The 17,284-nt window shown below is 47.1% G+C and overlaps 1 protein-coding gene across 4 annotated transcripts in view; it reads right to left on the bottom strand.

Moving 5' to 3' along the window:
• The window catches only part of LOC126546004 (uncharacterized protein YfbL-like), a 29,645-nt gene that overhangs the window by 4,758 nt on the left and 7,603 nt on the right, over positions 1-17,284 (bottom strand). For 2 of the 4 annotated variants that reach the window (XM_050194066.3, XM_050194065.3), the window contains exons 2-7: positions 12,788-13,326; positions 11,959-12,085; positions 11,403-11,521; positions 10,497-10,652; positions 8,396-8,693; positions 1,257-1,406 (exon numbers count right to left, since the gene is read on the bottom strand). In XM_050194066.3, coding sequence (XP_050050023.1) covers positions 1,257-1,406; positions 8,396-8,693; positions 10,497-10,652; positions 11,403-11,521; positions 11,959-12,085; positions 12,788-13,326 — 1,389 coding nt within the window. The remainder of the gene's footprint in view (positions 1-1,256; positions 1,407-8,395; positions 8,694-10,496; positions 10,653-11,402; positions 11,522-11,958; positions 12,086-12,787; positions 13,327-17,284) is intronic. The other 2 variants (XM_055061562.2, XM_055061563.2) reach the window with 1 other exon arrangement.

Genomic DNA, 17,284 nt, shown 5'->3' with positions numbered 1-17,284 from the left:
CGCTTCCGCCGATGTAAATACTCTTCAAGAACAGCAGACGCTCCGGAGGTATAAAGTACGACGCCATTTTGAAAAGGTCGCATGACGACAATTTTGTTTGCTTCTGTGATTGGCTGGCGGAGTAACAACCCCGCGCGGTCCGTGTAGCTCGGATGCCAACTGCCGTTTTTTTTTTTTTTTAAGTTGCAAAAAAAAAACGTTTTAACGAAAAAAAAGAGTAGAAATAAAGAAAAAATAACTTAAATGCCTCATTCAGGCGCAATTGCGCTGTAGGATAATTCAATTTAAAGTTACTGTATATGGCTCCCGCAGTTACTGTAACTTAATTAAAATGTAAAATTCAACGCATTTGGCTGTTTATGCAAAGATGGCTTATTTCTGAAAGTTTAATGGCACTACTTTGTGTTTTAAGTAAGAAAAAAAAATCATATTGAAAGTCCGTCGCGTCCCCGGACGCTCGTACGTAAGTCCGTTTCACTGCGCGGTGCGCTTTTGCCGGGCAACGGAGAGAATTAAGCGGGCGCACGCACGGCAGGGCAGCATGCTGCGTCGGGTTCTTGCTATATTTTCAGCCTCAAAAGAGCGTGGCGAGTCCGGAATGACGTCTTCGGCGGTCTACAGCCGCCAAGGCAGTACCACATCACGCGTCACCGCCGCCATATTGAAATGACAGTTGGGCACAGCAAAAAAAAAAAAAAAAAAGGAATAATAAACAACACAATTTCGCACGAAGTAATAAAGGAGGACAAACAAAGTGACATTGTGAGTCTTCTTCAATTGTTAGAAAGAACTCTGAGATGGTCGATCTCAATCTGTATTCTGGAATGACTGGCACAAGCGAGGCACTAAATTCGCTTCGCAGCACGAGAGTGAGTGGCAGATGGAGTACTACCTCTGACTTCCCGCGCAAATCACGTCAGGAGGCCTGATGCGTGACGAGCGCGCATGAGAATAGTGAATTAATAATTACCTGTCACGAAACCGAAGAAATTTTCTCCGTGATAGGACAATGTACGATTAGACAGGGGTCCTACGTAGTGCTTATATCTGCAAGTCCCATATGCCAGGCGTGCAACGGTTGCCGGCCAAGCTGTGGGGCACCTTGTTTGATCGAGTCACCGTCGCTTTAACTCCTTGACTGGTGTTTTTCGAAAGTAACAAAATATGCTATTTGGATCACTCATGAAACCTTACTGTATTGTTTTATTAACATCCGTAATGCAAGGATCGTCAGTAAAATTTCTTTAGTTCGTTACCTGTGTCGCAAGATCCCTTGGCCAAGTCTATGATGGTCGCCACAAGCGAGTTTGTGGTCTTCTGGAGGAAGTGCAGATTCAAGTCATTCAGCGCCGTGACGTCATCACATACTTCGTGATAGCACTCACGCATTGTCCCACGGAACGGTCCTGTGTTAGCAAACAAATGGCGGCAGTTGGAGTTAGCGCGAACGATTTTCAAGCATCACGCACGCACGTTTCCATCGTCGAGCTACCCGTGCTTCTCGGAGTAACTTTCCTAGCACCGTGCTAGTACACTGTAGCCGTGCTTATAGCATGTCCTGATCAGTGTTATCAACTACACTTCTTCAAAAAGGGCTTACGCGGCGGCCTAAAAAAACCCTGCAAGCTCATATAGGCTGCATTCGCCGTGCCCCCCCCCCCCCCCTACGTTTAGTCCTACACACACATTTCTGGTTCAAATAGACGATTTAAAATAAATAGTAAGGCTAACAATAAATAACAACATAAACCGAAAAATATTTACGTTTACGTTACGAAAAAACAATTCCGTTTTCTATTAAATGAAGTTTCCTGCAACTTAAAGTCACATGTGCATTTCTCTGGCACTCTTTTATAGCCTAGGTTCGTGTTTGCAGAGGCTACGTTAGATTTTGTTTGTACCAGCAAGAACACATTTATAATGTAAAAAGCTGCAATACGGTATCTGAGGATATCACGCATGACGAAGAAGGAATGACAACGATGGAACGACCACGCCGGCATGATGACGCAAAGTCAATGATAAAATGACGACTAAAGCATGACAACAATGACACTAAGATCACTACGACAAAATGACCACGTTGTATAATCACAATGGCATAATGATGACTGCAAGACGAACATGGTACGGTCGTCATGATCTCTGTCACCATAGTACGACGATGCTGAAGTGACGACAACGGTGTAACACAATGGCGCGACGACCACGCGATGACGACACCTAGGCGACGACGATAGTATGGCGACAGTGGTGAGCCTCGCAGTTGAAGAAAAATTCGTCCCGGTCCGGGACTCGAACTCGGGACCAACACCTTACCAGGGCGGTCGTTCTACCGTCTGAGCTCAGTCGATCGCAGAGCGAGGGTGAATTAGTCAATGTGTCTTTATCGTCGCTATTGAAGTAAGAAGGAAGCATTCTCCAATCTTGATGACTCCTTCCTGGATTAGGCAACAAGTCATTGCGGTTTAGAAACAGCAGTGGCAGCTCCATTCTGGCCTCTATAAACTCCATTTCGTGACAAGACATTCAAGAGGCCGGCATTCTGGCCTCTATAAACTCCATTTCGTGACAAGACATTCAAGAGGCCGGCAGTCTTTTATTAATGTCGATGGCAGCTGTCTAATAAGTGGCGGCGAATTCGGAGATCAGGCACCTCAGCTTGCTCGTCAGCGTCAATGCATGCGACTATATCGCGCTTGCAGACTTTGCCCATGTAAACACCCTTCAATAGCAGCAAAATTCGTGTGTCCCTATATGACCAACGTCACTCATTTTCGTGGCCCTTGTTTGGATGAAGCTCTGCAAGAGGACCATCTGTTCCTATTCCGCAAATTCCTGAGCAGGTCCAGCAAGAACATGCATTGTTTTACCATATCGTATCTTTCGTTTCAGCGGGTACGCATGGCGAGATTTTGTGCATTTTCTAATGTTTTCCCAGGGCCTTTGAAATACGGGGTCCTTGAAGCATGCCAGGCTAGAGAAAAAAAAAAAAACCATATTTCGTATAAAAATTCTGGCATGCCTCACACGTTACCCTGTTACTGAGAGCCATTTCGTGATTGAACATCATTCAAGAACGTCAACCATTGAGCCCCGTGTTGTGGTTGCTGCAAGAGAGAGCGCCACCGTACTGAACAGTAGTAGCACTGGCTCGACCGTGCGATGCTAAAGGTAGGTCGCACACTCGATGTGCACTGCAGTAAAGCTCTTGTATTATCAGGGTACTTAGAGCGCGCCTAAAATGAGAACGACAGTTTTGGCCAGCTTTCGAGATTCCACAGTGGCAAAGCCCTTCGAACGTTCAAGTCACGCACTAAGTGACTTTGGCACTTCTGACATGAACTCTGATACGCATAAGAATGACAAGAACATCAGCTAAGAGCGGGGAGGCAGTTATTCTCTGCGGCCAGGAGACCTGTCGCTGGAAGCGATAATAACGAGTCCGTACGAGTCCTTACAGCGGCACAGGACAATGCATGAATATGCGTTACCTTAAATTGGCAGCAATTACGGACATGCTAGTAGTCTGGCTGTAGCGCGACATACATATCGCGGCAGTCGGTCAACAGCACGTTATAGACAGCGGCACGTAGCAGAGAAAGAAGGAAAACATGAGCATCTTGGGCACGAGGCATCCTCCAACACCTTCTAAGTAACAAAGCTTGCATGCTGCAATGCAGTCGAGAATGCCGGCAGCCTATACATTTCAACGGCGGGCGCGGGCAAGTACTTTTCCCCCGAAGCATATATTCTTCAGTGATGTCGCAATTAGAGCGCGGGGGCCTTCTGCTATCTGGGAGGCGTTTTTCAAGCAGGACTTGTGTAGCAACGTTTATGAAGGGTGTTGTCAATGACTCTGTAAATGCGAGAGCGTCTTTCTTCAAATATGGCGCTCTAAAAAATAGAAAGCCTGCTTACTGCGGACAACTAGAAAATTTCTCAAATTCTGTTGCTAGTTTGATCTTGGATTGTATCGCGAAGTGACACGGACAGAGACTAGAAGCAGACAGGACGAGTGTCTTCACGGCGGCCGCATTTCGATGGGGGCGAAATGCGAAAACACCCGTGTACTTAGATTTAGGTGCACGTTAAAGAACCCCAGGTGGTCGAAATTTCCGGAGTCCTCCACTACGGCGTGCCTCATAATCAGAAAGTGGTTTTGGCACGTAAAACCCCATAATTTAATTTTTTTTAGGACGAGTCTCTGTCCGTGTCAGTTCGTGCTACAATCCAAGATCATGTTACCGTATACCAACTCGCCCAACTTTCTATCTTTTTGTTGCTATATAGTTGGTTGAACAACGAGCAAGCCGGATAGGTGCGACGTCACGGCGGCGTTTTCAGACGCGGCAGTCAGGTGCCTCCTTACGTTTTCAGCTTCAGTGCAAAAATAGTGCACAAGTGTTTTTCTATCGTGGCTTCACGATAAACTTAAATTTTATTGTGTTATGTTTGCGAATAAATTTTTTTTACATCATACTGCAGCCCTTGTGGCCCAAGCAGGAGGGGTAAGGCACACTGGTAAATATGCGTGCAAAAGACTAGAACGTCAATATAACATTGCAGGAAAAAAATGTTAAGGAAATAACCAAAACAGCACAAAACAGTAATTTTACCTAAACGAATTATGGAGAATGTGAATTTCAAGTGATCCTGCAGAGTTGAGATAATGAAGTATGGCATTCCATCGTTCTATAGTACTGGGAAAAAAGGAATACTTAAAGAGGTTGTCCTGGCAGCGACTTTACAATTGCTTGTAAGTACAGCGGGGCATGGCACTTGCGGAGGCGCCGGACGTTTGCGCGCAGGCGCGAGTAAGAGCGGGCGCGAGAAAGAAAATGTGGAGGCTTTTTGAATATATGACTCTGCCTAGGCACGACGGAAGAGTTTGTTAGTACGTGTTCTATGTTTGTCCCTATAGGCGTGCCGGCATTGCGGAGCGCGGTCGAGTTTGTTTACGCTCCGACGCTGGCTGCCGGCGCAGTGTAAGAGGTGGTAACATCGCAGATGTTTCCGTGGGTGCAGTAGGGACCGTGGAAGAGGTCGGTCCGCACATATTGAAAATCTAGAAGGGGGTTGAACTGCGGTTGAACACGAGTGGCTGATAGGGCGCCGGTGATGCTCGGCGCCCCTGCAACCGCTACGAGAATACACCGCGCCCTCCTAACGTGTTTTTCGCTAACCTAACCTAACGTTAACCTAACCTAACGAGGCCGAGACAAAAAGACAATAATGCTCACGACGGAACTGTTGTGAGAATATACCGCGCCACCCGGACGGCTTTTACGCTAACCTAACCTAACCCAACCTACGCTAACGTAACCTAACAGAACATAACGTGGCCTAGACGCAAATACAATAATCCGCATGGCGTAACTGCTGTGACAATACGCCGCGCCACCCTGACGCCTTTTACGCTAACCTAACGTAACCGAAGCTAACGTAAACATAGCCTAAACCTAAGCTAACCTAGCTTAACGTGGACGAGGCGCAAAGCCAGTAATTCTCACGGCGTGACATCAGGCAGTCGCGTCCAAGCGTGGTTGCTAAGACGTTGTGCGTTTATTTCACTCAAAGGGGATCACTCAAAAATGCTCCTGAAAAGTCCAGGAGAGCAGGCCCGGCCTCTACTTCGGCCCTTATTGCTCCCCCGGGAAAATTAGTGTTTTTTTTTTTTTTTTTTTTTTTGAAGGTAGAGTGCCGTAAGGCGCGACAAAGTTATTATCCGGCATGACTGACTCATCACCAGTGCCGCACGCGCGAGAAAATCTGTCCGATGTACCTTTAGACAAAGCGATCCCCAAATGGGGCGTCAGTGCGCACTGGTTCGCCTGTTTCACCGCGCCGGCAGCCAGCGTCCGAGCGTAAACAAACTCGACCCCACTCCGCAAACCCGGCACGCGCAGGGACCAACTAGAGTCACTCTCTAGGACCAACGCATACAACACGCGCAAAGAAACCTCTCCACCGTAGTGTCTAGGCAGAGTCAGATACGCAAAAGAGGCCTACATAGAAGTTCCGTGCAGCGTGCTACGAAGCTACGAGCAGCGCACCTGTGTTGAAAATGAAGCGCGTGGTAGATATACAATGGTTAACCGCGGCTATTCGAAGAAGACCGAGAGGACGACGGCGGCGACAACAATTCGATTAGTTCCAGGAGCCCTGCCGCTCCTTGAATAGCTTCGGTGTTAAACAAGTCCCGGCATGCTCGGCCATGCTGTTGCATGCTTCCGAACGCACATTTTTTCTTGACGTGACAAGTGCATGTAGTCTCAACACTTATGCTCTGCTTGCAATTGTGTATACCGCGAGTCTTCATTGCCCCGGAATATTGAGTGTCATGCCAAGATATGCCTAATAAGTGCTGCGTGCCCAATTGCCGGAGCAATTACATCTACAAATTGGGGCAGAAAAATCATGTCTTGCAAGTTTACGCAAGATGAAGAAGTCCAGAGTGCCTGGATTAGGGCGCTACCACGTGCAGACTTCATCGTATTACCGCACTCCAGGGTAAGATGTTCAGAACTTCTTTAAATAGTTACTTTTGAAAAATACGGAAAGGTTAATTGCTCAATTACAGAAAGTGCCTTTACACAAAGTGATGATTCCTCAGAGCTCGACGCCTGCGAGGATGGACACAAATGTGAATTTGTGTTAAGGCACCTTTTGTGGTGTAGCACAAATATTTTATTGAAGAACTACTGCTTCAAGACGAATGACAAGATATTGAATGCCAATGCTAAGGCAAGGAAGAGAAAAGCTGAAACTCTGCGCAATAAGGCAGTTGTTTCCTTATAAATAGCTGCACGAATGTTTTATATCCCATTTCTAAACTTATTTGAGTTGTTGTAAGTTAGTGGACTGCGGTAATTAGTGCGTCGAAAGTGAAATTATTCCTTTAAGCATAATCTAGATTGGAATAAGTACATGTGTCCCCAATAAAATTGTTCATACGCAATTGTTAAGCTAATCGAATGCGCTACATTCATCATTGCCGCGCCATAAAAACCATAAGTATAAAAATACAGAAGGAAAAGTTTTTATCTATTCAATTTATTTGAAGTAATAGGTATGAAGTGTGGGGTATAATAATAATAATTCACAAACAACGTACATCACAAAGACGACAAAGCGCGACGCTATAAGAAACTGCTGGCATCAATACCTGCACAAGCTTTACAAAGCTGTTTTGTATCTATGCCTCTAAATAAATGCTTTGTAAGGGTTCTGCTGCTCATTCCGCAGTTACGATTGAAGAAAAAGTGTGGACTGGTCAATGGAAGCATACTGCTGCTAGGTGAACCAAGCCGCGATCCCTTCATTCAACCCGTATCCCCAAGCGCGCCGCCGGCCTCTTCTCCGTGACGTCACTCGCCGACACTCAGGCCTTCTTGTCTAGGAGGTGTTGGCAAAGGCCCCCAGATTTTCTCTCTCGCACCCGCTCTTACTCGCGCCTGCGCAGAAACGTCGAGCGCCTCGAGAAACACCACGCCCTGCTCTGTACCTACTAGCAATTGTAAAAATGCGTCCTGGCAAAGTAAGGAAAGAGAGTAAGAGGGTGGGAATGACGGGTTTTTCTGGATGTAGAAAGAGCGTAATGTGGGCTAAGATCTAAAGAAAGTTTACGGCTTATTAAGGAGCAAAGGAATTTCAGTTGTACAATTTTTCGCCTTGTTTGAAGGTTATGATATTCGTTAGTGCGCAATAACTCGGTTACAGACACTTCACAGTCATATTTGGAAGAAATAAAACGAATGACTCTTCTCCGTATCCTCTCGAAGACATTAGTGTTAATTTTAGTGAATGGATCCCAAGTAACGCAAAAATATCCCAGTCTGGGTCGAATAAATGTTTAAACTGAGGAAGGCATGCACTGCGTTCGCACAGAAAGGTGCATGCGCACTGCGCCAGTCTAACTTAGGCTGTGTACATCTTCGCAGTGTATTAAGCCTTTAGGTGGTTTTCCGAGTTACGAAATATTGTACAGCGACAGACGTATACTGGGTCGCACACGCGTACATGGAGCAGTTCTGATAGCAAATTTCATACGAAAATGAACTCGCACATTCATTAGTTCTTCTAATCACTTATCCTTAAACGTCCAACAGCTTTCACCCTTTCTTTCTTTCTTTGCGCACTGCAGACAGCACTTTTGACACGGAGACTGCCTCTGACGTCGTCGCTGCCGGCTTGAAGAGCGGCTCCTCCGAGAAGGGCGCGCGGGCTATCATTTTCAACATATCCAGCTGTTTTCATGACTTTGAAGACACGATCGTCACCGCGTGCCACGCACCGTGCTTGTCTGTCTGGTGCAACAAGGCCAGGAGTCCTTTAAAACACGTGGGAAAGAGTGCGAGAGCGCGCGAAAACATGCACGGGACGATCTCCTCACCGGTGTCCGTGAGCAGGATGGCGCTGAGGCTTTCTCTGTAGACGGGGTGGCTGTGGTACCAGAACATCACGTGATCGCTCCGCAGGAAGTTGATGTGCTTGGCAAGGCTGGCTGCCTGCGGCTGTGGCCCCAGCGGAATAGCCAGGCTGTGCAGGCGGAAGTGAGGTTCGTCCTCGCGGCGCCAAGCGCGACCGAACGCCAGTGCCAACCGCTCGTCCATCCGCCACCGGGACATGCTGGCCAGAAAGTTGCCGCGGAAGCCGTCCGCCACGATCGCATTCGCCACCATCGGGCTGGCCTACACGCACGAACGTTACGATGGTAATGTTACGGCGGCAAATTCTGCCAGCGAACGAAGCGCACCGCTTCATTCGGACGCTCAGACGAGTGGTATACCTGTAATACAACCATAGCCGTGCACACAAGGGGGCGGGGGGGGGGGGGGTCAAATGCCGCACACAGTCGTTAGTTACATATCCCATGAGCACCTTTTTGCCTTTACCTTTTTTCTGAACAGGGCATTGCGCTGTCTACCAGCTGTGTTTCTATCACTCAGCATTAATCAAAAGAATGCAGGCTTCTGCTCAGGTGAGGAGAAGATATATGTAGGCGCTAGAACCTTTACTCAGGTTAACCTTGTTAGCATTCTGAGTTGTTAAAAATGCCTACTGCCTTGAAAAGCACAATGCAAGATTTTAACGCGATAGCGTTAAGCGCCCCGTGTCGCAGAAAATCCGGCGTCGGACGTCGCTTGCGCAAAGAATAATTTCGAACCACGCATATCCAATCACTCTTCCACAACCAAAGTTGCTCACACCTTGTCTTTCATTCTTTGCAAAATTATTCCAGTTCATCGAAGGCCTTGATTCAACACGCCCGGATGGTGGCGCCGCTTGTACGTTAGATCACATGATGGCAGTGCCCCTCATTATTAAAGGGTCCTCAACGCACGACCGAAGAGGAACGGAGCTCCATGCTCAGGAGCTCAGACCTTCTACATCAACTCGGGGCCGTCCAGAGGGCCCGCGACGCGGCGGTGACGGCCCGCTGCTCTACCGCCTTGAGCGGTATATAGCGTACCTCAGGACCTAAATAAAGTTCTGTCTGTCTGTCTGTCTGTCTGTCTGTCTGTCTGTCTGTCTGTCTGTCTGTCTGTCTGTCTGTCTGTCTGTCTGTCTGTCTGTCTGTCTGTCTGTCTGTCCGTCCGTCCGTCCGTCCGTCCTCGGAATTTTGAGGACGGCAACCCACAAACCAATGTAATAAGGAAAAACAAACGACAGCTTTTATATTTTATGTTAGCTCTTATCAGACTGAAATATTAAAAGTGCGAAACAACAGGAGATCGACCCACGCAAGAGGCCGCGTTTCTACCAGAAAGCTTGCCTTCGTGCATAGCGTTCGCCGCCAGCGTTTCCCGGTAAACGTTGCGGTTACATAAGCTAGCTGCAGTTGCCGGGAGGCATGAAAAGCAGTCAGGGGTCTTTGAATGCTATCGCGTTCCACTTTTAAAGGCTAAGCTTAAGCGTCTTTCAAATTTTTGGGGTAGGTTGTTATCCATTTATAGGAAAATGTAACATTTTAGGTGCATTTGCTTGTGCTAAAGGAGAGTTCCGAAAAGAAACCTACTCATTTATTATTTGTAACTGTGTGACAATCAATACCTAGTAGATTTTCTTGTAGAAATGGGGAAAGCCGTTAATACCGTTTCTTGGCACGCAGTTTGTGCCATTCTTCCTGGTGCATGGTTCTAGGTCGTTTAAGGACCAAAGACATTGCACAAGAGCCTAGCTTGCTACAGTGTGGAAGTGTCATAAGCGGTTATTGCATAAATTAATATTATATTCCATGGTGGCTTTTCAATTTTTGTTGAATGTCCGTGAAATGCCTCGGGGTGTATATAACGCGAAAAAGAACGTGGGCGAGAGAGCTGGAGGGGGAGACGCTGCAAGATATATTTTGGCCCAAGGTGTCTCAATGCGCTCCCTCTCGCCAGAGGGAGAGAAAGCGCTTCGATGCAGCCTGGTTTGTCCCCGCTAATGAAAATTCCTGCGCACGCCAATGACTACAACTGTAATACGACTTATAAAAATGGCTAACTTACGTCATGAAAATCAATGGGAATGTCTTGAGAGTACATTGTATCGTTGTAGTGCAGGATGGTGTCCATAATAATGGCACCCTGAAACTTGGATCCATCTCGGAGTAGCTCGTTCGAGATCAGAAAGTCATGCACAAAGTAGTAACTGCCGATGCAGCCCTGCGCGTGAGAAAAGAAGCAGTAAGTCGATGCCATCAGAACACATTAATTACTTTTGCGCCGGTTCTCTGCTAGTCGTTGTTTTGCCGTTTAGGATTAGATAAATACATTTACAACATATTATAGTCTTTGTGCTGTAATACAGCTGTAAGTCAAGTCCTTTATTTAAGTTGAAGGAACTGACCTCCCTTGTGAAACTGCTCACGCGAACTCAGACACACTCGCCGTGGTGATTCAGCGGCTATGGCGTTCCGATACGGACCACGAGGTCTCGCGTTTAATTCCTGAGCACGGAATGCGGCGCCGCAACCGATGGAGGAAGGTGAAAGCACGTGTTAAATTAGATCAGAAGTCCGTTAACGAATCCCAACTTGTAAAAAAGATTAACACAGAGCCCTCCATCACAGTTAACCAATCGAATTCAGGTATATGAACTTAGTCTACACGACAAAAATAATGTTTCTTTCTTCTTCTCCATAGTATTCCAAGATACGGCGACACCAGTCGTGCTTGCAATACGTATGGGCATAATATCTGGAAATTAAGACTGCGTAATTACTCTTCAGACCATTTCAACACGCACGCAAGTAGTCTGGAGGTCTCTGTGGAGTGCAAATGAAATAGTAAACACATACGCATAAGAAGGACTTGAGCTGCCAGCTGTGTATAGGATGATTTTCTTTTTCATTAGGCAGGGCACAACTAAATAATAAACATATTACAAGGCGCTTGAACGCCACAAGGACTTACGATTTCTTCCATGTCCAGAGCGACGAAAATGACGGTGTAGTTGAGATCACACTGGTGCATCGTGAGTACCCGCGCCGCTTCAAGCAAGGCTGCGACACCGGAGCCGTTGTCGTTGACACCTGGGACTCGTCAGCGTTTTAGTGACATCAGTAATAGTGCGTGTTTAGCCCATCATTCGTTCAGGCTTCAATACTTAAGCAAGCCTTTCATATATCGCGATTATTACTTTAGTAAGCGCATACTTATATCTTCAGAAAACAGCGCGAATGCACCTTAGCAAAAACCAACCAACCAAAAAAAAAAAAAAAAAAGAAGAAGACATGTGCTTCGTTCTCTCAGCCGTCCTCTCAGAGCAGTTGTTTCTGCGCATAACTGAACCGCATCTGCGTACCGTCTCTCTTGCAGGGTGACGTTTTCGACATAAACGTATCATGCGATGGTTCGTATCAAGGAATAAAAAAGAAAATGGGATGAGCAAGACTTGGTTGCGTTATGTTCACTATTTCATGCACACGAGTATCTAATGTTTCGCGGAATACGGCAGTCTTATTCACACCTTTTGTTTTTTTAAACGTATCGTAATGCGCTCCCAAAACGATGAGCTGGTCCTCGGGGGTCCTTCTACGTTTCCCAGAGAGGACGCCAATAATGTTGACACCCGATGCCGGCTGGCTGTTGTCCATCTGCATTGCAGAGTGTAGGAAATTCTTGTGAGACCTGTCGCCACAGTTATCACTGAAATAAAGTTATCAAGTCAACGAAATGCCTGTGCTATAGAAATGGCAGCGTCTTGTGACCGCAAAGGCGTTGAGTGAAGACACTCGTTAAGCGACATGGTTTACTCGCATACATGATTTTCCTTCTCTCCTCCTTTTTGCCACTTTGCTGTAAAATAATTTGATCCCCTTTCCCCTCCCTTTGCAGAGTAGCATGTCAGCGGTATATGCATGCCGGCAAACACATTTTATAATACAGAGCCCTTTCTCTCTTTCTCGACGTAATTTTGTGCTCTTTATTAATTTTAGCCTATGTTGTCGACCATAAATTGTTTCAGTGATCCATTGTATTCTGAGTTCCCATGATGGTTTTCGTTAGTTTAAACAATGTCGTTATACCCTGAAGTGGTGAAAATAAATGTGATAAGCGCCCTGACCGATCTCTCTCTTTTTTTTTCTTTTTTGTCGGCCGCAAGCAACAATGCTAGAGCAACAACATCCGGAAACAAGCGCTGCCTTCCATATGTCATCAGTAAACGGTTATGCCGCGGCTGTTAAGATCGACTGATGGAAAACTACACTAGGCTTTTCAGTTGGCTGGCATAAAAACCCATATAGCACAGATCAGATAGCTAACGAGGTTCAAGGCAAGCGAGCCAATATAGTTACCAAATCTTTGTAAAGCTCCCCTGTGAAGTTTTGGTACCGTGTCTCCAGTCCGTATCCGAGAAATTCATTGAATATTCGAACCCTGGCTCTCTCCTTCAAGTGTATGTCGAGGTCGTTTCTCATATCACTGAGGAAGCTTTCTAAATGCTCCCTTAGAACCTCGGCGCTCGATTTCAATTGGTCAGCTGCAGCGTCTTCCTCACTGTCTGGGGCCATGGGTTCCTCAGGTTCGCCTCCGTCGGGTTCTCTCGACCTCCCGTCGGCATAGCCGTCGAAGAAGGGCTTATGGTCAGCGGTCTCAGGACTGTTCTGGGACTCTGAAGGATGCAATGAGGCGAAGTATTCCTCGTCGGTGAGGACCACAGTGGTCCTAAACGCTTCCGAAGGCCTGTGTCCAGAGCGGCCTTCCGTTATCCTCCAAGGCCGAGGTCGTGGCCATGCCGGTTCCGGAGAATGCACGATGGGGCTGGCCACAGATCGCTTCGGCATCTTCAGCATATGAGTGAGGCCGCTGGGCACAGCGCATGAGTGAATGTTCCCTTCGAAAAACAAGCAAAATTGGTAAGATGATGGTCTCTCTTCACAGCAAAATAAAGCATAAATCAACGCAGGACGAAAATAGGAACAGACTGGTACTGCGTTTTCTCCCTTAGCCCCGTGCACGTTTGCGCTTCACTCTATAATCATTCAGCCCCAAGAAACTCTACTTAGCTGACTTTTTTCATTATTTGGGTAGCCAACAACGTAATCTCAACGTCACCACCGAAGCAATGTCACGATGGAATCTAACATGTACAGAGTAGCGCAAACGGAACACAGAAGGTGACAGAAAGACAGGGACAAGGCGCTATATACTATAACTGTTGGTTTTATTGCACGTGATCGATATATATGTCATCGCACAACAAAGGAATAACAGCACAAACAATACAACCCAGCAATCCATGCGTCACAGGCCACTATCGGGAAAGAGACAGGATTTCTTTTTCTGACACGGATACAGATGGTCAGCTGACAGAATCTATCGCAGTTATTTTTCTTTTCTTGGACCACAACATCTCAAGAGCCCATGGCAGACGCCCTCATACTCTCTGGCAAACAGAACTGTAAAGCTACGCAACGTTTGATTTCGCAGTGTCTGCAAAACATAACGCAATGCAAGACACATCACGCCGTGTATTCAATGCGCGTTTACTGATATCACAGAAAATCAGGAGTTCCACTGCGCAATTCTGCACTGAATTGAATTCTGCGGTTTTACGTGTCAAGACCACGATTTGATTACGAGGCACACCGTAGTGAGAGGACTCGGGATTAAATTTTACCACCAGGGGACCTTTAACGTGCGCCCAATGCGCAGGGCAGGGGCGTTTAATTGTGCACTGTGCAAGGTTTGGGCGCCAACTTCTCCATCCTCACCTCACAAATGGTTGAAAGGCGTGTTCGCTTGTGGACCGACAGAAACGAAGTTGCGCTAAGACTCTTGCACCATATGAAATAGCCTGCAATTAACGATTGTCCCTTTAATTGCCGCGTAGTTGAGGCTGAGAAGAGCGGTGTCATCACCTTGCGTGGTACTTGTGATGGGCGTCCTCCGCCCCATTCATTCGCAAAATGGGTGTGCTTTCATACGCGATTCTGTTTTGTGCTGGGCGGCATATATGCGTATTACGACATCACGCATCATTCTGCTGCTGCCCTCCCCCGCCTCTGGACGCTGCCGTCCCAACTGCAGCATTGTTCTGGCGCCGCCCTCAGCTCCGCTGTTGCACGCTTCGTTTGTCTCCGCGATCTTGCGACCGCGCAGCACGCGGCAGTGCGGACAGTGAAAGGGGCGCTCCTCTTTAGCGCTGCTATTTTCCACGTGTACACTTAATATGGGCGTGTGGCCTATTTTGTGTGCAACGACACGCTAGTCTTCAACTGATACGTTTTCGTTTTGGACTTGTTTGTTCCAGTCAACAGCATTACTCCGCAGTCAGATCCCCAATATCGTACAATTAGAAGCGCTCTTGCAGTGCTTTCACTGAGAATGTTGTAGCTTTGGCAGAACAAGGTTAAGCTAATCACCGCACCGCGACACGGCAGGCCGCTTTGATGGGGTCACACATGTACGGGACAAGGATATAGCCAAAGGCGCGTTTAGCTAGAGTCGATCCTAGAGTCGATCCTGTGATAACCACCGGAGCAATTACAAAACGAAATGGAGCTTGCACGGTACATTGAGGGCGTGTCCCGTTGATGTACGAGACACAGTAGGCGTTTCTACGAATTAAGCTCTGTCCTGAAAGAAAAAAAGAAGGAAATGAAAAAGAAAGAATGAACATTGCAGTAGGTAAACTTTATTCTTCCGGCGACAATATCGCACCAGCGGACACCCTACATTGTGTCATATATCACTAATTAACCTTCAAATACAGAAATTTGATAATTGGAGGGCTTTTTATTTCAGGTTATATTTTAAACTTTCAGAATCGACGCCTGACATGGCTGAACGCATTTCTACTTGGCACAAATCCTGAAACTACAACCACCTCCGAGATATTCATCTCTAAACGTGCCGCAAAGTGTATTCCGCATGGTTTTGTCCAGTAAGTAAAGGCTTTCTGAGAAAATAATTAATTGTTTGCGGACACGTATCTCGAAATTGATGTTGTAGACTCTTGGGCACTGAACTTGTCTTGAGCATTTACTGGCTTAAATTCCGCATCTGCACTATATTCCATAAATTAATCACAATGTGAAACAGTGAGCTTTAGTTAATTATATAGTTCAATGATTACCGCACAAATTATCATGTTCACCGAAGCAAATTATGTGTCCCCTCCACCCTCGCCTAAAAAATTAAAAGAAAAGAGAGATAACTATATATTCTTTTGAAGAATTAATATTTTTGACTAAGTACCTGGTATAATGAGTGAAGGATATAATCTCTTTTTGACCCACGGTTATTAAGTTGCTTCAGCGGTCGCTGCTATCAGTAAATGGGTTGACGCCACTGGAGATACGTGCTCTGCCGCGCGGTATCCCGCGCGACAAAGAGACCTGTTACCCTTAACGGGCAGGAAAGGAACTGTGCTTCGATCGTGCATTTGTATAACAGTGCATTCCGGCGCCCGTGCTATGTGTACGCCCCGTATGTAGGTCCCCGATACGACGCAACTACCCAGAAAGGTGTACACTGTCGAGGCGCCTCTCGGTACGTGCTAGGTCGGCCTTTCCCCGAGTGACCACGTGTGGAGGAGGGGGGGTCGCGCCGTGTCCGGCCGTGTCCGGCCGACTGCCCTCGCCCAGGGTGGTGGCTACCTCCGCTGTCACGCTGCAACAGGACCAGGGGACGCGGAACCGCGAATGATCTCCTCCCTCCTTTATTGTCGCTGTTGGCCTTTCGAGAAGGGGCTGAAAAGGCGCCTCGGCCTAGATTCGAATCTCTTCCATCGCATCGCGAAGGCGCGCTCGAGGTGGGGAGGGCACAGACGCAACCTTGGCCACGAACGTTAATTGTAATTCGGTGGCCGTTATCTCGCCCGTGGTGCACATCAAAGCCGCTCGTCCGTGCATGCAGCGAGCGCTGGGCGGCGGCTCTGCTCTTTGTTTCTTTTTTTTTTTGTTGTTGTTGTCCCGCGCTCTTGGCAGCTGCTGTGCCTCCCGCCGCGCGCTGCGACGGGTCAGCTTGGACGCCGAAAAGGGTGCATCTGAAAGCGCCTCAAAGGAGGCGTGCCGCCGCACATGCCACGACGTGGCACGCACGTTGTGCGCGCTTCAATGCCAGGTTACATCCAGGCGAGACTGCTTATGTAAGCTCACTTGGAAGACGTGAGAAAGAAAGCGGCGGGGTGTGTGGGTATGCAGTCGCCTGTGCTCTGTCTGGCTCTTTGCTTCTTTAAGATTTTTCTTAGTGCTAACCTACAAGTGCAAACAAAAAAGGAAAAAGAGAAAAAGAAAAGGTTTTTGGAAAATAGCGGGGCTGCGTTTGTTGAGCTGCACAGTGCACGGGACGGAGAAACACGGACAGCGTCAAATTTCACTAGACGGCGCCTCACCATACGCTGCTATACGGGAAATTTACAAATGCGGCAAGAAAGAAATCAGAAGGGAAACACAAAGGTACAATAACACGAAGAGCAGTGCCTTGCTATTTGAGGCCTGAGGACAAAAACATACCGGAACAAATATTCGCAACAGGATAAGGCATGTGTCTGCTGCAGCGAAAGTCGAGAGACAACTCGGCACATCCTTGGAATGCGAAAGTATTCACCAAGCGAGACGCGTAGGAAACGTCCATTTTCCAGAAGCACTGGTATTCAAAACCGATGGAAGCATTAACTGGTCTACAGTCGAGATGCGCAAGAGACGTTTAGAGTATTGGATAAAAAAAGAAAAAAAAAAGCAGGGAATACATTGACAGAACCGGAGTCATTGCAGACATAGATAGGTAACTGTACAATTAGGAGAAATAGGTTTTAATAAAGAAAGAAAAGACCAAGGAGAGATAGC

The sequence above is a fragment of the Dermacentor andersoni genome, chromosome 1 (assembly GCF_023375885.2).
Source record: "Dermacentor andersoni chromosome 1, qqDerAnde1_hic_scaffold, whole genome shotgun sequence".
NCBI classification, from domain to species: Eukaryota; Metazoa; Arthropoda; class Arachnida; order Ixodida; family Ixodidae; genus Dermacentor; species Dermacentor andersoni.
Note: the sequence above shows the minus strand (reverse complement) of the source record. Positions and strands in the feature narration are given on the sequence as shown.